This window comes from Callionymus lyra, chromosome 2 (assembly GCF_982586985.1).
Source record: "Callionymus lyra chromosome 2, fCalLyr1.hap1.1, whole genome shotgun sequence".
Lineage (NCBI taxonomy): Eukaryota > Metazoa > Chordata > Actinopteri > Syngnathiformes > Callionymidae > Callionymus > Callionymus lyra.
Genome location: NC_141819.1, coordinates 130001 through 149120, shown reverse-complemented (window position 1 = coordinate 149120; position 19120 = coordinate 130001). Strand labels below are relative to the sequence as shown.

The window sequence follows — 19120 nt, the reverse complement described above, 5'->3', positions numbered from 1 at the left end:
GAAAAGCGCTATATAAATAAATATTACTTACTTACTTACTTACTTACATAAACAAGTACTTACACATAACATGTAGGTACATAAACAAGTACTTAAACATAACATGTAGGTACATAAACAAGTACTTAAACATAACATGTAGGTACATAAACAAGTACTTAAGCATAACATGTAGGTACATAAACAAGTACTTAAACATAAAATGAAGGTACACAAACAAGTACTTAAACATAACATGTAGGTAAATAAACAAGTAATTAAACATAACATGTAGGTACATAAACAAGTACTTAAACATAACATGTAGGTACATAAACAAGTATTTAAACATAACATGTAGGTACATAAACAAGTACTTAAGCATAACATGTAGGTACATAAACAAGTACTTAAACATAACATGTAGGTACATAAACAAGTACTTAAACATAACATGTAGGTACATAAACAAGTACTTAAACATAACATGTAGTTACATAAACAAGTACTTAAACATAACATGTAGGTACATAAACAAGTACTTACACATAACATGTAGGTACATAAACAAGTACTTAAACATAAGATGTAGGTACATAAACAAGTACTTAAACATAACATGTAGGTACATAAACAAGTACTTAAGCATAGCATGTAGGTACATAAACAAGTACTTAAACATAAAATGAAGGTACACAAACAAGTACTTAAACATAACATGTAGGTACATAAACAAGTAATTAAACATAACATGTAGGTACATAAACAAGTACTTAAACATAACATGTAGGTACATAAACAAGTACTTACACATAACATGTAGGTACATAAACAAGTACTTAAACATAACATGTAGGTACATAAACAAGTACTTAAACATAAAATGAAGGTACATAAACAAGGACTTAAACATAACATGTAGGTACATAAACAAGTACTTAAACATAACATGTAGTTACATAAACAAGTACTTAAACATAACATGTAGGTACATAAACAAGTACTTACACATAACATGTAGGTACATAAACAAGTACTTACACATAACATGTAGGTACATAAACAAGTACTTACACATAACATGTAGGTACATAAACAAGTACTTAAACATAACATGTAGTTACATAAACAAGTACTTAAACATAACATGTAGGTACATAAACAAGTACTTAAACATAACATGTAGGTACATAAACAAGTACTTACACATAACATGTAGGTACATAAACAAGTACTTACACATAACATGTAGGTACATAAACAAGTACTTAAACATAACATGTAGTTACATAAACAAGTACTTAAACATAACATGTAGGTACATTTCTCCGATCCTTAAAACTCTTCATTGGCTTCCAGTTTCTTTCAGGATCAACTTTAAAATTCTGGTTCTTACTTTCAGAGCTATTCATGGTCAGGCTCCTCCTTACATCACTGATCTGATCCAGCCTTACACCCCAGCTCGGTCTCTGAGGTCTGTGGATCAGAATCTACTTATGGTTCCACGCACACGGCTCAGGACCATAGGAGAGAAATCTTTTCAGGCTGTTGCTCCTAAGCTTTGGAACAATCTTCCTCTCTCTTTGCGATTGATGGAGTCTACTGACTCCTTTAAGAAACATCTTAAGACGTTTCTATTTGTTCAGGCTTTTCCTTGAATTTCTCGAACTCCTGTGTTGTTCTCGGTGTTGTCTTGATCTTTGAAGTATGTACTGTTTTGAGTATTGTTTTGATTGTTAAAGCGCTTTGTGACCCTGGTCTCGAAAAGCGCTATATAAATAAATATTACTTACTTACTTACTTACTTACATAAACAAGTACTTACACATAACATGTAGGTACATAAACAAGTACTTAAGCATAACATGTAGGTACATAAACAAGTACTTAAACATAAAATGAAGGTACACAAACAAGTACTTAAACATAACATGTAGGTAAATAAACAAGTAATTAAACATAACATGTAGGTACATAAACAAGTACTTAAACATAACATGTAGGTACATAAACAAGTATTTAAACATAACATGTAGGTACATAAACAAGTACTTAAGCATAACATGTAGGTACATAAACAAGTACTTAAACATAACATGTAGGTACATAAACAAGTACTTAAACATAACATGTAGGTACATAAACAAGTACTTACACATAACATGTAGGTACATAAACAAGTACTTAAACATAACATGTAGGTACATAAACAAGTACTTAAACATAACATTTAGGTACATAAACAAGTACTTAAGCATAACATGTAGGTACATAAACAAGTACTTAAACATAACATGTAGGTACATAAACAAGTACTTAAACATAAAATGAAGGTACATAAACAAGTACTTAAACATAACATGTAGGTACATACACAAGTACTTAAACATAACATGTAGTTACATAAACAAGTACTTAAACATAACATGTAGGTACATAAACAAGTACTTACACATAACATGTAGGTACATAAACAAGTACTTAAACATAAGATGTAGGTACATAAACAAGTACTTAAACATAACATGTAGGTACATAAACAAGTACTTAAGCATAGCATGTAGGTACATAAACAAGTACTTAAACATAAAATGAAGGTACACAAACAAGTACTTAAACATAACATGTAGGTACATAAACAAGTAATTAAACATAACATGTAGGTACATAAACAAGTACTTAAACATAACATGTAGGTACATAAACAAGTACTTACACATAACATGTAGGTACATAAACAAGTACTTAAACATAACATGTAGGTACATAAACAAGTACTTAAACATAAAATGAAGGTACATAAACAAGGACTTAAACATAACATGTAGGTACATAAACAAGTACTTAAACATAACATGTAGTTACATAAACAAGTACTTAAACATAACATGTAGGTACATAAACAAGTACTTACACATAACATGTAGGTACATAAACAAGTACTTAAACATAACATGTAGGTACATAAACAAGTACTTAAACATAAAATGAAGGTACATAAACAAGTACTTAAACATAACATGTAGGTACATAAACAAGTACTTAAACATAACATGTAGGTACATAAACAAGTACTTAAACATAACATGTAGGTATATAAACAAGTACTTACACATAACATGTAGGTACATAAACAAGTACTTAAACATAACATGTAGGTATATAAACAAGTACTTAAGCATAACATGTAGGTACATAAACAAGTACTTAAACATAACATGTAGGTATATAAACAAGTACTTAAGCATAACATGTAGGTACATAAACAAGTACTTAAACATAACATGTAGGTATATAAACAAGTACTTAAACATAACATGTAGGTACATAAACAAGTACTTAAATATAACATGTAGGTACATAAACAAGTACCTAAACATAACATGTAGGTACATAAACAAGTACTTAAACATAAAATGAAGGTACATAAACAAGTACTTAAACATAACATGTAGGTACATAAACAAGTACTTAAACATAACATGAAGGTACATAAACAAGTACTTAAACATAACATGTTGGTACATAAACAAGTACTTAAACATAACATGTAGGTACATAAACAAGTACTTAAACAGAACATGAAGGTACATAAACAAGTACTTAAACATAACATGTAGGTACATAAAAAAGTACTTAAACATAACATGTAGGTACATAAACAAGTACTCAAACATAAAATGAAGGTACATAAACAAGTACTTACACATAACATGTAGGTACATGTACAAGTACTTACACATAACATGTAGGTACATAAACAAGTACTTAAACATAACATGTAGGTACATAAACAAGTACTTAAACATAACATGTAGGTACATAAACAAGTACTTAAACATAACATGTAGGTACATAAACAAGTACTTACACATAACATGTAGGTACATTAACAAGTACTTAAACATAACATGTAGGTACATAAACAAGTACTTAAGCATAACATGTAGGTACATAAACAAGTACTTAAACATAACATGTAGGTACATAAACAAGTACTTAAACATAACATGTAGGTACATAAACAAGTACTTAAACATAACATGTAGGTACATAAACAAGTACTTAAACATAACATGTAGGTACATAAACAAGTACTTAAACATAACATGTAGGTACATAAACAAGTACCTAAACATAACATGTAGGTACATAAACAAGTACATAAACATAACATGTAGGTACATAAACAAGTTATTAAACATAACATGTAGGTACATAAACAAGTACTTAAACATAACATGTAGGTACATAAACAAGTACTTAAACATAACATGAAGGTACATAAACAAGTACTTAAACATAACATGTAGGTACATAAACAAGTACTTAAACATAACATGTAGGTACATAAACAAGTACTTACACATAACATGAAGGTACATAAACAAGTACTTAAAGATAACATCTAGGTACATAAACAAGTACTTAAACATTACATGTAGGTACATAAACAAGTACTTAAACATAACATGTAGGTACATAAACAAGTACTTAAATATAACATGAAGGTACATAAACAAGTACTTAAACATAACATGTAGGTACATAAACAAGTACATAAACATAAAATGAAGGTACATAAACAAGTACTTAAACATAACATGCAGGTACATAAACAAGTACCTAAACATAAAATGCAGGTACATAAACAAGTACTTAAACATAACATGTAGGTATATAAACAAGTACTTAAACATAACATGTAGGTATATAAACAAGTACTTAAACATAACATGTAGGTACATAAGGATATATGGTCTGAGTGTCCAAGCGTGGTGCAGCCCTGTATGCAGCCCGTATGTTGCCGTAAACATGGTCCAATGTGTTTTATAAAAAAATTGAATTTAATAATAATGATAATAATTTATTAAATAATAATGATAATAATGAAGGTAATAATAATAACGATAATCATTAATTTAATAATAACGATAATAATTAAATAACGACAATAATGAATTTAATTATTACGATAATAATTAATTTAATAATAATGATAATAATTAATTTAATAATAATGATAATCATTAATTTAATAATAACGATAATAATTAATTTAATAATAATGATAATAATTAATTTAATAATAACTATAATAATTAAATAATAATGATAATAATGAATTTAATTATGATGATAATAATTAATTTAATAATAATGATAATAATTAATTTAATAATAACGATAATAATGAATTTAATAATAATGATAATAATTAATTAAATAATAATGATAATAATTAATTAAATAATAATGATAATAATGAATTTAATAATAATGATAATAATGAATTTAATAATAACAATAATAATGAATTTAATAATAACGATAATAATTAATTTAATAATAATGATAATAATGAATTTAATAAATTATGATAATAACGAAGGTAATAATAACGATAATAATGAATGTAAATAATAATGATAATAATGAATTTAATAATAACGATAATAATGAATTTAATAATAACGATAATAATGAATTTAATTATGATGATAATAATTAATTTAATAATAATGATAATAATTAATTTAATAATAACGATAATAATGAATTTAATAATAATGATAATAATTAATTAAATAATAATGATAATAATTAATTAAATAATAATGATAATAATGAATTTAATAATAATGATAATAATGAATTTAATAATAACAATAATAATGAATTTAATAATAACGATAATAATTAATTTAATAATAATGATAATAATTAATTTAATACTAACGATAATAATGAATTTAATAATAATGATAATAATGAATTTAATAATAATGATAATAATTAATTTAATAATAACGATAATAATTAATATAATAATAACGATAATAATTAATTTAATAATAACAATAATAATGAATTTAATAATAATGATAATAATTAATATAATAATAACAATAATAATGAATTTAATAAATTATGATTATAACGAAGGTAATAATAACGATAATAATGAATGTAAATAATAATGATAATAATGAATTTAATAATAACGATAATAATGAATTTAATAATAACGATAATAATTAATATAATAATAACAATAATAATTAATTTAATAAATTATGATAATAACAAAGGTAATAATAAGGATAATAATGAATTTAATAATAAGGATAATAATGATTTTAATAATAAGGATAATAACGAAGGTAATAATAAGGATAATAAATCAATAATAATCATCACGTGACTTCTGTCTTCTCCGTCATGTTTGTCTTCAGGCGTCGACACGGAGCTTCTAGCGACGCAGCAGTTGAACCAACAACCCAAACCTTCCAAGAGAGCTCGCACCAGCTTCACCGCCGACCAGCTGCAGGTAACCCTCGTGACCTCCAGGCACATGACGACCCTGAGGTCACTGAGGTCACATGTTGACCTGCTCGTCCTCCACCTGCAGGTGATGCAGGCGCAGTTCGCGCAGGACAACAACCCGGACGCTCAGACGCTGCAGAAGCTCGCCGAGCAAACTGGTCTGAGTCGACGCGTCATTCAGGTCAGAGGTCAAACCATGTTAGAAGTTTGATGAACTTTTATTCAATAGATGACAACAATCAAACATCATTAACAACAACAACATAATTAACAAAAACAACAATAACAATAAAGACAACAACATAATTAACAAAAACAACAATAACAATAAAAACAGCAACATAATTAACAAAAACTACATAATTAACAAAAAGAACATTAACAATAAAAACAACAACATAATTAACAAAACAACATTAACAATAAAAACAACAACATAATTAACAATAAAAACAACAACATAATTAACAAAAACAACATAATTAACAAAAAGAACATTAACAATAAAAACAACAACATAATTAACAAAACAACAATAACAATAAAAACAACAACATAATTAACAAAAACAACATAATTAACAAAAAGAACATTAACAATAAAAACAACAACATAATTAACAAAACAACATTACCAATAAAAACAACAACATAATTAACAAAAACAACATAATTAACAAAAAGAACATTAACAATAAAAACAACAACATAATTAACAAAACAACAATAACAATAAAAACAACAACATAATTAACAAAAACAACATAATTAACAAAAAGAACATTAACAATAAAAACAACAACATTATTAACAAAACAACATTAACAATAAAAACAATAGCAACAAAAACAACAATAAAAACAACAACATAATTAACAAAACAACATTAACAATAAAAACAATAGCAACAAAAACAACAATAAAAACAACAACATAATTAACAAAACAACATTAACAATAAAAACAATAGCAACAAAAACAACAATAAAAACAACAACATAATTAACAAAACAACATTAACAATAAAAACAATAGCAACAAAAACAACAATAAAAACAACAACATAATTAACAAAACAACATTAACAATAAAAACAATAGCAACAAAAACAACAATAAAAACAACAACATAATTAACAAAACAACATTAACAATAAAAACAATAGCAACAAAAACAACAATAAAAACAACAACATAATTAACAAAACAACATTAACAATAAAAACAATAGCAACAAAAACAACAATAAAAACAACAACATAATTAACAAAACAACATTAACAATAAAAACAATAGCAACAAAAACAACAATAAAAACAACAACATAATTAACAAAACAACATTAACAATAAAAACAATAGCAACAAAAACAACAATAAAAACAACAACATAATTAACAAAACAACATTAACAATAAAAACAACAACATAATTAACAAAACAACATTAACAATAAAAACAACAACATAATTAACAAAAACAACATAATTAACAAAAAGAACATTAACAATAAAAACAACAACATAATTAACAAAACAACAATAACAATAAAAACAACAACATAATTAACAAAAACAACATAATTAACAAAAAGAACATTAACAATAAAAACAACAACATAATTAACAAAACAACATTACCAATAAAAACAACAACATAATTAACAAAAACAACATAATTAACAAAAAGAACATTAACAATAAAAACAACAACATAATTAAATAGAAATAGAAAATAGAAATAGAAAGGCTTTATTCATCCCCAGAGGGGAACCACACTTTCACAACAGCGCAGTTGGAAAAAGATAAAGTGCAAGGAAAAAGAAATAATAAAAGAGATAATACAAAATAAAATAAAAACGATCTTAAAAATATACAAATTATTTACAAAATTAGAAATTGACACTATTAACAAAATAAAATAGAATAAAAATAAAATAAAATAGAAATAAAAACGGAAAAAAATAAAATAAAAAACACACGAGAAGAAAAACACACTACGGATTAGCATCAGGATATTTAAAGTAGAGAGTTAAATATCCTGACACCAGTTGGGATGAAGGACCTTCTATAACGCTCCGTCCTACACTGGGGGTGCCTGAGCCTGCCACTGAAGGAGCTGCTCCTCCACGGTCAGGTGCAGTGGGTGGAGAGCGTTGTCCCTGATGGAGGATAGTCTGGAGAGTGTCCTCCTCTCTCCCACCTCCTCCACCGAGTCCAGCGAGCGGCCCAGGACAGAGCCGGCCCTCGTGACCAGCCTGTTCAGTCTCTTCCTGTCCCGGTCCGTGCTGCCTGCTCCCCAGCAGACCACAGCGTAGTGGATAGCAGAGGCTACCACGGAGTCATAAAAGGTCCTTAAAAGTGGTCTGCACACTCCGAAGGACCTCAGTCTCCCCAGGAGGTGGAGGCGACTTCGGCCCTTCTTGTACACGGCGTTGATGTGTGTGGACCAGTTCAGTTTATTGTTGAGGTGAACACCCAGGTATTTGAAGCTGTCCACCAGCTCAATGTCCGAGCCCTGGATGCTCACCGGTTGATGTGGACTTTTTCCTGAAGTCAATCACCATCTCCCTTGTCTTACCGGTGTTTAAGCAAAGGTAGTTGCTCTCACACCAGTCAACAAAGTCCTTGATGACTGACCTGTACTCCAGCTCGCCCCCCCCAGACACGCAGCCCACAATGGCCGAGTCGTCAGAAAACTTCTGGAGGTGACAGCTGCTGGAGTCATAGGTAAAGTCCGCCGTGTAGAGGGAAAAAAGGAAAGGTGACAGCACTGTCCCTTGAGGCACCCCGGTGCTGCAGATGGTCACCTCAGACCTGCAGCCCTGCAGCCTCACATACTGCGGCCTGTTGGTGAGGTAGTCCATCGTCCATGCTGCCAGCTGTGTCCCAACTCCTGCGTCCTCCATCTTCTTCCTTAGCAGCGCCGGCTGGATGGTGTTGAAAGCACTTGCGAAGTCAAAAAACATGACTCTCACAGTGCTACCGGCGGCTTCCAGATGAGTCAGTGCCCGGTGCTGCAGGTAGATGACGGCGTCGTCCACCCCCATCTTTGGCCTGTAGGCGAACTGCAGCGGATCCAACGCAGAGCTCACCGTCGTGCGTAGCTCGCGGAGTACCAGCCTCTCCAAGGTCTTCATCAGATGGGAGGTCAGGGCGACTGGTCTGAAGTGGCTCGGCTCCTTCGCGTGTACCGCCTTGGGAACCGGAACCACACAGGAGGTCTTCCACTGGACCGGGACCTTCTCCAGTTTGAGGCTCAGGTTGAAGATGTGTGTGACCAACTCACAAAGTTGATCAGCACAGTCCCTGAGCAGTCTGGGGCTGAGTCCATCTGGTCCAGCAGCTTTCCTGATCTTCAGTCGCCTTTATTCTCTCCTCACCTGTTCAGATGTAACAGAGAGAGGTGGCTGTGGGGGGTTGGGCAGCTGAGGCAGTAGGGCTTGTTGGGGGGGAGAAAGGTGGCTTGGAGGTGAGAACAGTTGGGGGGAGGGGGCTGAAGCAGGGGAAAAACAGCTTTGTGAAGAGTGGGGGGCAGAGGTGGAGGGGGGAGGGGGGCCCTGATCAAACCGGTTGAAATACTGGTTCAGTTCAGTGGCCCATCTTTGGTCTCCCCCTGCTGTGGCTCTGGCTCCACTCTGGCCATGACCTGAGATGTTCTTCAGGCCTTTCCACACATCCCTTGTGTTGCCCTGCGCCAGTTGCTCCTCCAGTTTCCCCTTGTATTCGTCCTTGGCCATCCTGATCGCCTTCTTGAGTTCACGCTGGACCTCCTTAAGCTCCTCTCTGCTCCCTGAAGCAAACACCCTCTTCTTCTTGTTCAGCAGAACTTGAAGTTGAGGGGTCACCCATGGCTTGGTGTTGGCAAAGCACCGCACCTTGCGGGTCGGCGTGACGTTGCCCTCACAGAACTTTATGTAATCCGTGGAATGGTCATTAAAGGTGTGGATGTCATCACCATGAGAGAACACGCTCCAGTCTGTAGACTCAAAGCAGTCTCTCAGCCTCTCCTTGGCTTCATCATTCCACATCTTAACAGTTATTTTCTGTGCAGGCTGTCTCCTCACCATGGGAGTGTATTCAGGTCGCAGACGTATCAGGTTGTGATCAGAGCGGCCGAGGGGGGGCAGGGCGGTCGAGGTGTAGGCACCTTTACATTTGCATATAAAAGGTCCAGAGTCTTGTCCTCCCGGGTGTGGCACTTCACGTATTGTGTGAAGGTGGGAAGAATGGAGGAAAGTGAGGCTGATGGTTAAAATCTCCGTTAATGAGCAGGAGAGAGTTCGGGTGTTTGAGCTGCAGGTGCGACACTGAGGCGCTCAGCCTCTCGCTCGCTGCGGCTGCGTCCGCAGAGGGAGGAATGTAAACAGTGAACACAATCACATGTGAGAACTCCCTCGGGATGTCATACGGGCGGATGATGCCCACCGCAACGAACTCTATGTCCTTAGTGCACACTTGTTCTTTAATGGAGACATGAGCGGGATCGCTCCATCTCTCATTAATAAACACCGCCACTCCTCCTCCTCTCCTCTTTCCATCCATGTCCCGGTCCGCACGCACCATCTTGAACCCCTCCAGGGAAACAACAGAGTCTGGGATCTTCTCCGTCAGCCAGGTCTCCGTGAAACATAGAAGGCTGCTCTCCCGGAAGTCTCTCTGATGCCGGGTCAGCGCAGCGAGCTCGTCCGTTTTATTCGCGATCGAACGTACATTTCCCATGATGATCGATGGAATAAAGGGACGGAACTTACGCTTCTTCTCTTGTTTCATCCGACCTGCTCTGCATCCGCGTCTTTTTCTCTTGATTTCCACGGGAATCGTCCATTCCGCGCTGAGAGAGAGAGCGGTGTTGCGCAACCCCAACAGCTGATCCCTTGTGTAAACAATAGACCCGCTGAGCGTGTCTGCCGACGGAGTTCCAAAAAGTGACGAAAGTAGTAGAAAACCGAAGGCAAAAGTTGTAAAAGTGGTCTCGTTTTGTGCACAACGGCAACAAGATCCGACCATTCTAAAGAAAACATTAAAAAGACGCCAGAAAAATGGAAAAAGTGTGAGAAAAAGTAGGTAGAAAGAGGGAGCTGTTGTAAACAGCAGCTGCGTGGGCGGCGCCATCTTAAACAAAACAACATTAACAATAAAAACAATAGCAACAAAAACAACAATAAAAACAACAACATAATTAACAAACACAATATTAACAATAAAAACAACAACATAATTAACAAAAACAACATTAACAATAAAAACAACAACATAATTAACAAACACAACATTAACAATAAAAACAACAACATAATTAACAAAAACAACATTAACAATAAATACAACAACATAATTAACAAAAACAACATAATTAACAAAAACAACTTAAAGTCCTTTCATCTGCAACATTCAATTAAAAAAACTGTTAAAATAATAAAATAAAGAAAACTTGAAAATAAAAACAAAAGTTAATATGCAAATCTTTTTACAGTAAATCTTTATGAATTAATGACGTGTCAATCATCAGTTTAGGTTCAAGTGATTCCAGTTCATTAGAAACGACATCTTTGTGCAGAAGAGTCAACAAGATTGGAATGAACTTATGAACAACACAACCCAGAAGCCGATGGACACACAATTGAATAAACACAAAAACAATTGAATAAATACAAAAACAATTGAATAAATACAAAACAATTGAATTAATACAAAAACAATTGAATAAATACAAAAACAATTGAATAAATACAAAACAATTGAATAAATACAAAAACAATTGAATAAATACAAAACAATTGAATAAATACAAAAACAATTGAATAAATACAAAACAATTGAATTAATACAAAAACAATTGAATAAATACAAAACAATTGAATTAATACAAAAACAATTGAATAAATACAAAACAATTGAATAAATACAAAAACAATTGAATAAATACAAAACAATTGAATTAATACAAAAACAATTGAATAAATACAAAAACAATTGAATAAATACAAAAACAATTGAATAAATACAAAACAATTGAATTAATACAAAAACAATTGAATAAATACAAAAACAATTGAATAAATACAAAAACAATTGAATAAATACAAAAACAATTGAATAAATACAAAAACAATTGAATAAACACAAAACAATTGAATTAATACAAAAACAATTGAATAAATACAAAAACAATTGAATAAATACAAAAACAATTGAATAAATATAAAAACAATTGAATAAACACAAAAACAATTGAATAAATACAAAAACAATTGAAGCGTTAAAACTGAAACTGGTGACTAACACCAAGGAGACTTTCTCAGTCCATCATGAAATAGTTGTCCATAGAAAAAACAAAAGACGATCTGCTGAAACACAAAAAGAAAAACATTTGAACTAAAGAAAAACTCACCAAAAGAGAGGGTATAAAAGCGTTTAAAGAGAAGTCGTCAGGAAACATTGTCTAAGAACCAACAGTCAGAGATCACAGGCTTCCCAGACCAGCTGAGAGTAATAATTATACCTTTGTAAGTAAGTATGTCATTTTTATTCATAAAGCGCTTTTCCAGACCAGGGTCACAAAGCGCTTAAACAATCAAAACAATATTCAATAAAGTTTATACTTTAAAGATCAAGATAAAACTGAGAACAACACAGGAGTTCCAGAAAATCAAGGAAAAGCCTGAACAAATAAAAACGTCTTAAGATGTTTCTTGAAGGAGTCAGTAGATCATCAAACACAGATGTTTCTTGAAGGAGTCAGTAGATCATCAAACACAGATGTTTCTTAAAGGAGTCAGTAGATCATCAAACACAGATGATTCTTAAAGGAGTCAGTAGATCATCAAACACAGATGTTTCTTGAAGGAGTCAGTAGATCATCAAACACAGATGTTTCTTGAAGGAGTCAGTAGATCATCAAACACACATGTTTCTTGAAGGAGTCAGTAGATCATCAAACACACATGTTTCTTGAAGGAGTCAGTAGATCATCAAACACAGATTTTCTTGAAGGAGTCAGTAGATCATCAAACACTGATGTTTCTTGAAGGAGTCAGTAGATCATCAAACACAGATGTTTCTTGAAGGAGTCAGTAGATCATCAAACACAGAGATGTTTCTTGAAGGAGTCAGTAGATCATCAAACACAGATGTTTCTTGAAGGAGTCAGTAGATCATCAAACACAGATGTTTCTTGAAGGAGTCAGTAGATCATCAAACACAGATGTTTCTTGAAGGAGTCAGTAGATCATCAAACACAGATGTTTCTTGAAGGAGTCAGTAGATCATCAAACACAGATGCTTCTTGAAGGAGTCAGTAGATCATCAAACACAGATGGTTCTTGAAGGAGTCAGTAGATCATCAAACACAGATGGTTCTTGAAGGAGTCAGTTGATCATCAAACACAGATGGTTCTTGAAGGAGTCAGTAGATCATCAAACACAGATGTTTCTTGAAGTAGTCAGTAGAACATCAAACACACATGTTTCTTGAAGGAGTCAGTAGATCATCAAACACAGATGTTTCTTGAAGGAGTCAGTAGATCATCAAACACAGAGATGTTTCTTGAAGGAGTCAGTAGATCATCAAACACAGATGTTTCTTGAAGGAGTCAGTAGATCATCAAACACAGAGATGTTTCTTGAAGGAGTCAGTAGATCATCAAACACAGAGATGTTTCTTGAAGGAGTCAGTAGATCATCAAACACAGAGATGTTTCTTGAAGGAGTCAGTAGATCATCAAACACAGATGTTTCTTGAAGGAGTCATTAGATCATCAAACACAGATGTTTCTTGAAGGAGTCAGTAGATCATCAAACACAGATGTTTCTTGAAGGAGTCAGTAGATCATCAAACACAGAGATGTTTCTTGGAGGAGTCAGTAGATCATCAAACACAGATGTTTCTTGAAGGAGTCAGTAGATCATCAAACACAGATGTTTCTTGAAGGAGTCAGTAGATCATCAAACACAGAGATGTTTCTTGAAGGAGTCAGTAGATCATCAAACACAGAGATGTTTCTTGAAGGAGTCAGTAGATCATCAAACACAGATGTTTCTTGAAGGAGTCAGTAGATCAAACACAGATGTTTCTTGAAGGAGTCAGTAGATCATCAAACACAGATGGTTCTTGAAGGAGTCAGTAGATCATCAAACACAGATGGTTCTTGAAGGAGTCAGTAGATCATCAAACACGGATGCTTCTTGAAGGAGTAAGTAGATCATCAAACACAGATGGTTCTTGAAGGAGTCAGTAGATCATCAAACACAGATGGTTCTTGAAGGAGTCAGTAGATCATCAAACACAGATGTTTCTTGAAGGAGTCAGTAGATCATCAAACACAGATGGTTCTTGAAGGAGTCAGTAGATCATCAAACACAGATGGTTCTTGATGGAGTCAGTAGATCATCAAACACAGATGTTTCTTGAAGGAGTCAGTAGATCATCAAACATAGATGTTTCTTGAAGGAGTCAGTAGATTATCAAACACAGATGTTTCTTGAAGGAGTCAGTAGATCATCAAACACAGATGTTTCTTGAAGGAGTCAGTAGATCATCAAACACAGATGTTTCTTGAAGGAGTCAGTAGATCAAACACAGATGTTTCTTGAAGGAGTCAGTAGATCATCAAACACAGATGGTTCTTGAAGGAGTCAGTAGATCATCAAACACAGATGGTTCTTGAAGGAGTCAGTAGATCATCAAACACGGATGCTTCTTGAAGGAGTAAGTAGATCATCAAACACAGATGGTTCTTGAAGGAGTCAGTAGATCATCAAACACAGATGGTTCTTGAAGGAGTCAGTAGATCATCAAACACAGATGTTTCTTGAAGGAGTCAGTAGATCATCAAACACAGATGTTTCTTGAAGGAGTCAGTAGATCATCAAACACAGAGATGGTTCCAAAGCTTAGGAGCAACAGTCTGGAAGGATTTCTCTCCTCAGTTTTGTCCACAGTTAGCTTCAAAGTGTTTTCACTCATTGTTTGATTTCTAGCAACAATTGACTAAGTTCAGCCTCTGGGGATCAGTTGGATCAACAGAGCAGTAGAGCTGGATGTCATCAGCAAACATGTGATAAGAAACATCAGGAAATCTCTGAATGATTTTACCGAGGGGAATCAAGTACAGCAAAAACAATAAAGGACCCAGAACAGAACCTTGAGGGACTCCACACAACAGATCCGCTGATTCAGTCCTCATTTGATTGGTGAGGACAGATCCAAGAGAACCAGAACATCATGATGTCACTGGACACTTTCAATAAAGCTGTCTCCGTAGATGTTTGTGGAAGCCAGACCGAAACTTCTCATGGATGTCACTCTGATCCAGGAACAGCTGCTCAGACACCACCTTCTCCAAGATCTTGGACAAGAAAGGGAGCTTAGAAATAGGCCTGAAATTACTGAGGTCAGTTGGGTCTAAGCCTGGTTTTTTGAGTAGAGGCTCCACGATGGCATGTTTAAATGCATTGGGAAAAACCCTTGTGGAAAGGGAGAGGTTCACCATATTGGTAACCCAGGGGCCATGTTGTCAGTAAAAACCTGAACAATGCATTGCTGTCAGCTTCACAGAAGAAAAGGCGTGATTTGAGGAGCAGGAGACACGAGAGAATTCATCGTGTCAAACAACACTTTGGGGTTTTTCTTATTTGCTGCTACCAGTTTTCTGATGTAATCAGATCTAGCAGTTTCTACCATCTCATTGTAAGAAGTCATCAGATCCCTGAGGTGAAGTCTATGCACCTCAAGTTTAGTGGAATTCCAGAGACGCTCAGTCTTTCGACAAAGTCTCTTCAGACTCAGGAGATCTTCATTTGTCCAATGACACAGTTTTTTATGAATTTTCAAGTTCGATTTAACAGGTGCCACTTGATCCAGTATTTCAACACAATGACCAGTGAAACAGTGAATCAAACTGTCCACGTCTGGGCAGTCATCAAAGGAAAGAGCGTCAAACATAGCAGAAAAACTGTCTGCAGTATCGGCTGAGATGACACGCCTCTGAGACCTAACTTTCAAAGGCTTAGGTTCAGGGATGAAGTCCAGGTTGAACAAGACAAGAGAATGATCACTCAGATGGACATCATGTACAGATATATTAGAAATGTTAAATCGAACTTGAAAATTCAGAAAAAACGGTGCCCTTGGACAAATGAAGATCTCCTGAGTCTGAAGAGACTTTGTCGAAAGACTGAGCGTCTCTGGAAGTCCACTAAACTTGAGGTGCATAGACTTCACCTCAGGGATCTGATAACTTCTTACAATGAGATGGTAGAAACTGCTAGATCTGATTACATCAGAAAACTGGTAGCAGCAAATAGGAAAAACCCCAAAGTTTTGTTTGACACGATTAATTCTCTTGTGTCTCCTGCTCCTCAAATCACGCCTGTCTTCTGTGAAGCTGACAGCAATGCATTGTTGAGATTTTTCATTGACAAAATTAAATTGATCAAAGAGAAAATCTCTCCCCCTTTGTTTTTTTTTATTTTTAGAATCCCTTATTAGAACCCCTACTGTCTCTGAGCCCATCTCCTCCTCTTGGTCCTCCTTCACTGCTGTATCTTTGGGTGATATTTCAGCACTAGTGAACAAGATGAAACCATCCTCTTGCTCAGATGACGTCCTTCCTTGTAGGCTTTTTATCAAAGTATTTGATGTAATTGGCCCCTGGGTTACCAATATGGTGAACCTCTCCCTTTCCACAGGGGTTTTTCCCAATGCATTTAAACATGCCATTGTGGAGCCTCTGCTCAAAAAACCAGGCTTAGACCCAACTGAACTCAGTAATTTCAGGCCTATTTCTAAGCTCCCTTTCTTGTCCAAGATCTTGGAGAAGGTGGTGTCTGAGCAGCTGTCCCTGGATCAGAGCGACATCCATGAGAAGTTTCAGTCTGGCTTCCGTAAACATCACTCTACGGAGGCAGCTTTATTGAAAGTGTCCAGTGACATCATGATGTCGGCTGACTCTGGTAAATTCACTGTTCTGGTTCTCTTGGATCTGTCCTCAGCCTTTGACACAGTTGATCACCAGATCCTGCTGAGAAGACTGAGGGATGAAGACTGTCTGGGTCTGTGTTAGAATGGTTCTCATCTTACCTTTCTGGGCGCAGTTTTAGTGTATCTGCCAATCAAATGAGGTCTGAATCGGCAGATCTGTTGTGTGGAGTCCCTCAAGATTCTGTTCTGGGTCCTTTATTGTTTTTGCTGTACTTGATTCCCCTCGGTAAAATCATTCAGAGATTTCCAGAGGTTTCTTATCACATTTTTGCTGATGACATCCAGCTCTACTGCTCTTTTGACCCAACTGAGCACCAAAGGCTGAACAGCTTAGTCAATTGTTTGCTAGAAATCAAACAATGGCTGAGTGAAAACACTTTACAGCTAAATGTGGACAAAACTGAAACTCTGGTGATTGCTCCTGATGATAAGATTCCAGGGTTGAGTCAGTACTTGGGTGACTTAGGTCAGTCTGTCAAACTGAGCCTGAGAAACCTGGGTGTTGTATTTGATAAAGACATGTCTCTTGTTCGACACTGCAGAAAACTGACCAGAAACTGTTTCCTTCAACTGAGAAAAATCTCTAAACTTAGGAAAATGTTGTCGGAACATGATCTGGATCTTATAATCCATGTGTTTGTTTCTTCTCGTCTGGACTATTGTAACAGTTTGTTTTCATGTCTTAACAAGAAGGAGCTGTCTCGTCTGCAGTTGATTCAGAACTCTGCAGCGAGAATTCTGACCCGCTCTAGTAGAAGAACTCACATTTCTCCGATCCTTAAAACTCTTCACTGGCTTCCAGTTTCTTTCAGGATCAACTTTAAAATTCTGGTTCTTACTTTCAGATCTATTCATGGTCAGACCTTCATGATCTGATCCAGCCTTACACCCCAGCTCGGGCTCTGAGGTCTGTGGATCAGAATCTATTTATGGTTCCACGCACACGGCTCAGGACCAGAGGAGAGAAATCTTTTCAGGCTGTTGCTCCTAAGCTTTGGAACGATCTTCCTCTCTCTTTGCGCCTGATGGAGTCTACTGACTCCTTCAAGAAACATCTGTGTTTGATGATCTACTGACTCCTTTAAGAAACACCTTAAGACGTTTCTATTTGTTCAGGCTTTTCCTTGAATTTCTCGAACTCATGTGTTGTTCTCAGTATTATCTTGATCTTTAAAGTATGTACTTTTTTGAGTATTGTTTTGATTGTCTAAGCGCTTTGTGACCCTGGTCTCGAAAAGCGCTATATAAATAAATATTACTTACTTACTTACCTTTAGTATCAGGGTCTCTGACACCCCGTATTCCTGGAGCGACCCCTACAGACTCCCATTGACCCTTTGGGATCCTGCTGAGGGTGTGGAGATGAGCCTCAAATCCAAAACCCAGACAAACACCACAATGATCCTCCTACATGGTTCAACTATCTGACCCTCCCTTAAGGACCACTGACCTTGCCAAGGAGGCTGAGGAGTGTGATCCCTTTCTTAAGAGAGGACCTTCACCCCAGAGGTACTGGCCCTTACATGTAAGCTATGATGGGCGCACTACACCTACACACATGGCCCCCAAGGAGCTTTTGAACCACCTCTACAACCTTGACCCTTGAGGTAAAGGAGCCACAGTTCGAGTCTCCTCACATTCATCCTCCATTGAGGCTCGTTGGTGGGATGGAGGAGGTCAGAGGTCACTGAAATAGTCCAGCAGATCAACAACATCCCAAGATGTCTGATGGTCCAGGTCCTTTTCACAGCCGTGCAGAAGTTGTTCTCCATGGCCTCACCAAACCTCTCCAGCAGCAGGTCCTGAGCTCCTGCTGACGCTCTGAGCTCAAGAG

The 19120-nt window shown here is 35.1% G+C and overlaps 1 protein-coding gene across 1 annotated transcript in view; it reads left to right on the top strand.

The window, feature by feature from the left end:
• Positions 1–19120, top strand: part of LOC148085010 (LIM/homeobox protein Lhx8-like) — a 52564-nt gene that overhangs the window by 31696 nt on the left and 1748 nt on the right. Inside the window, exons 5-6 of the mRNA XM_087785554.1 lie at positions 6216–6310; positions 6392–6487. Coding sequence (XP_087641680.1) covers positions 6216–6310; positions 6392–6487 — 191 coding nt within the window. The remainder of the gene's footprint in view (positions 1–6215; positions 6311–6391; positions 6488–19120) is intronic.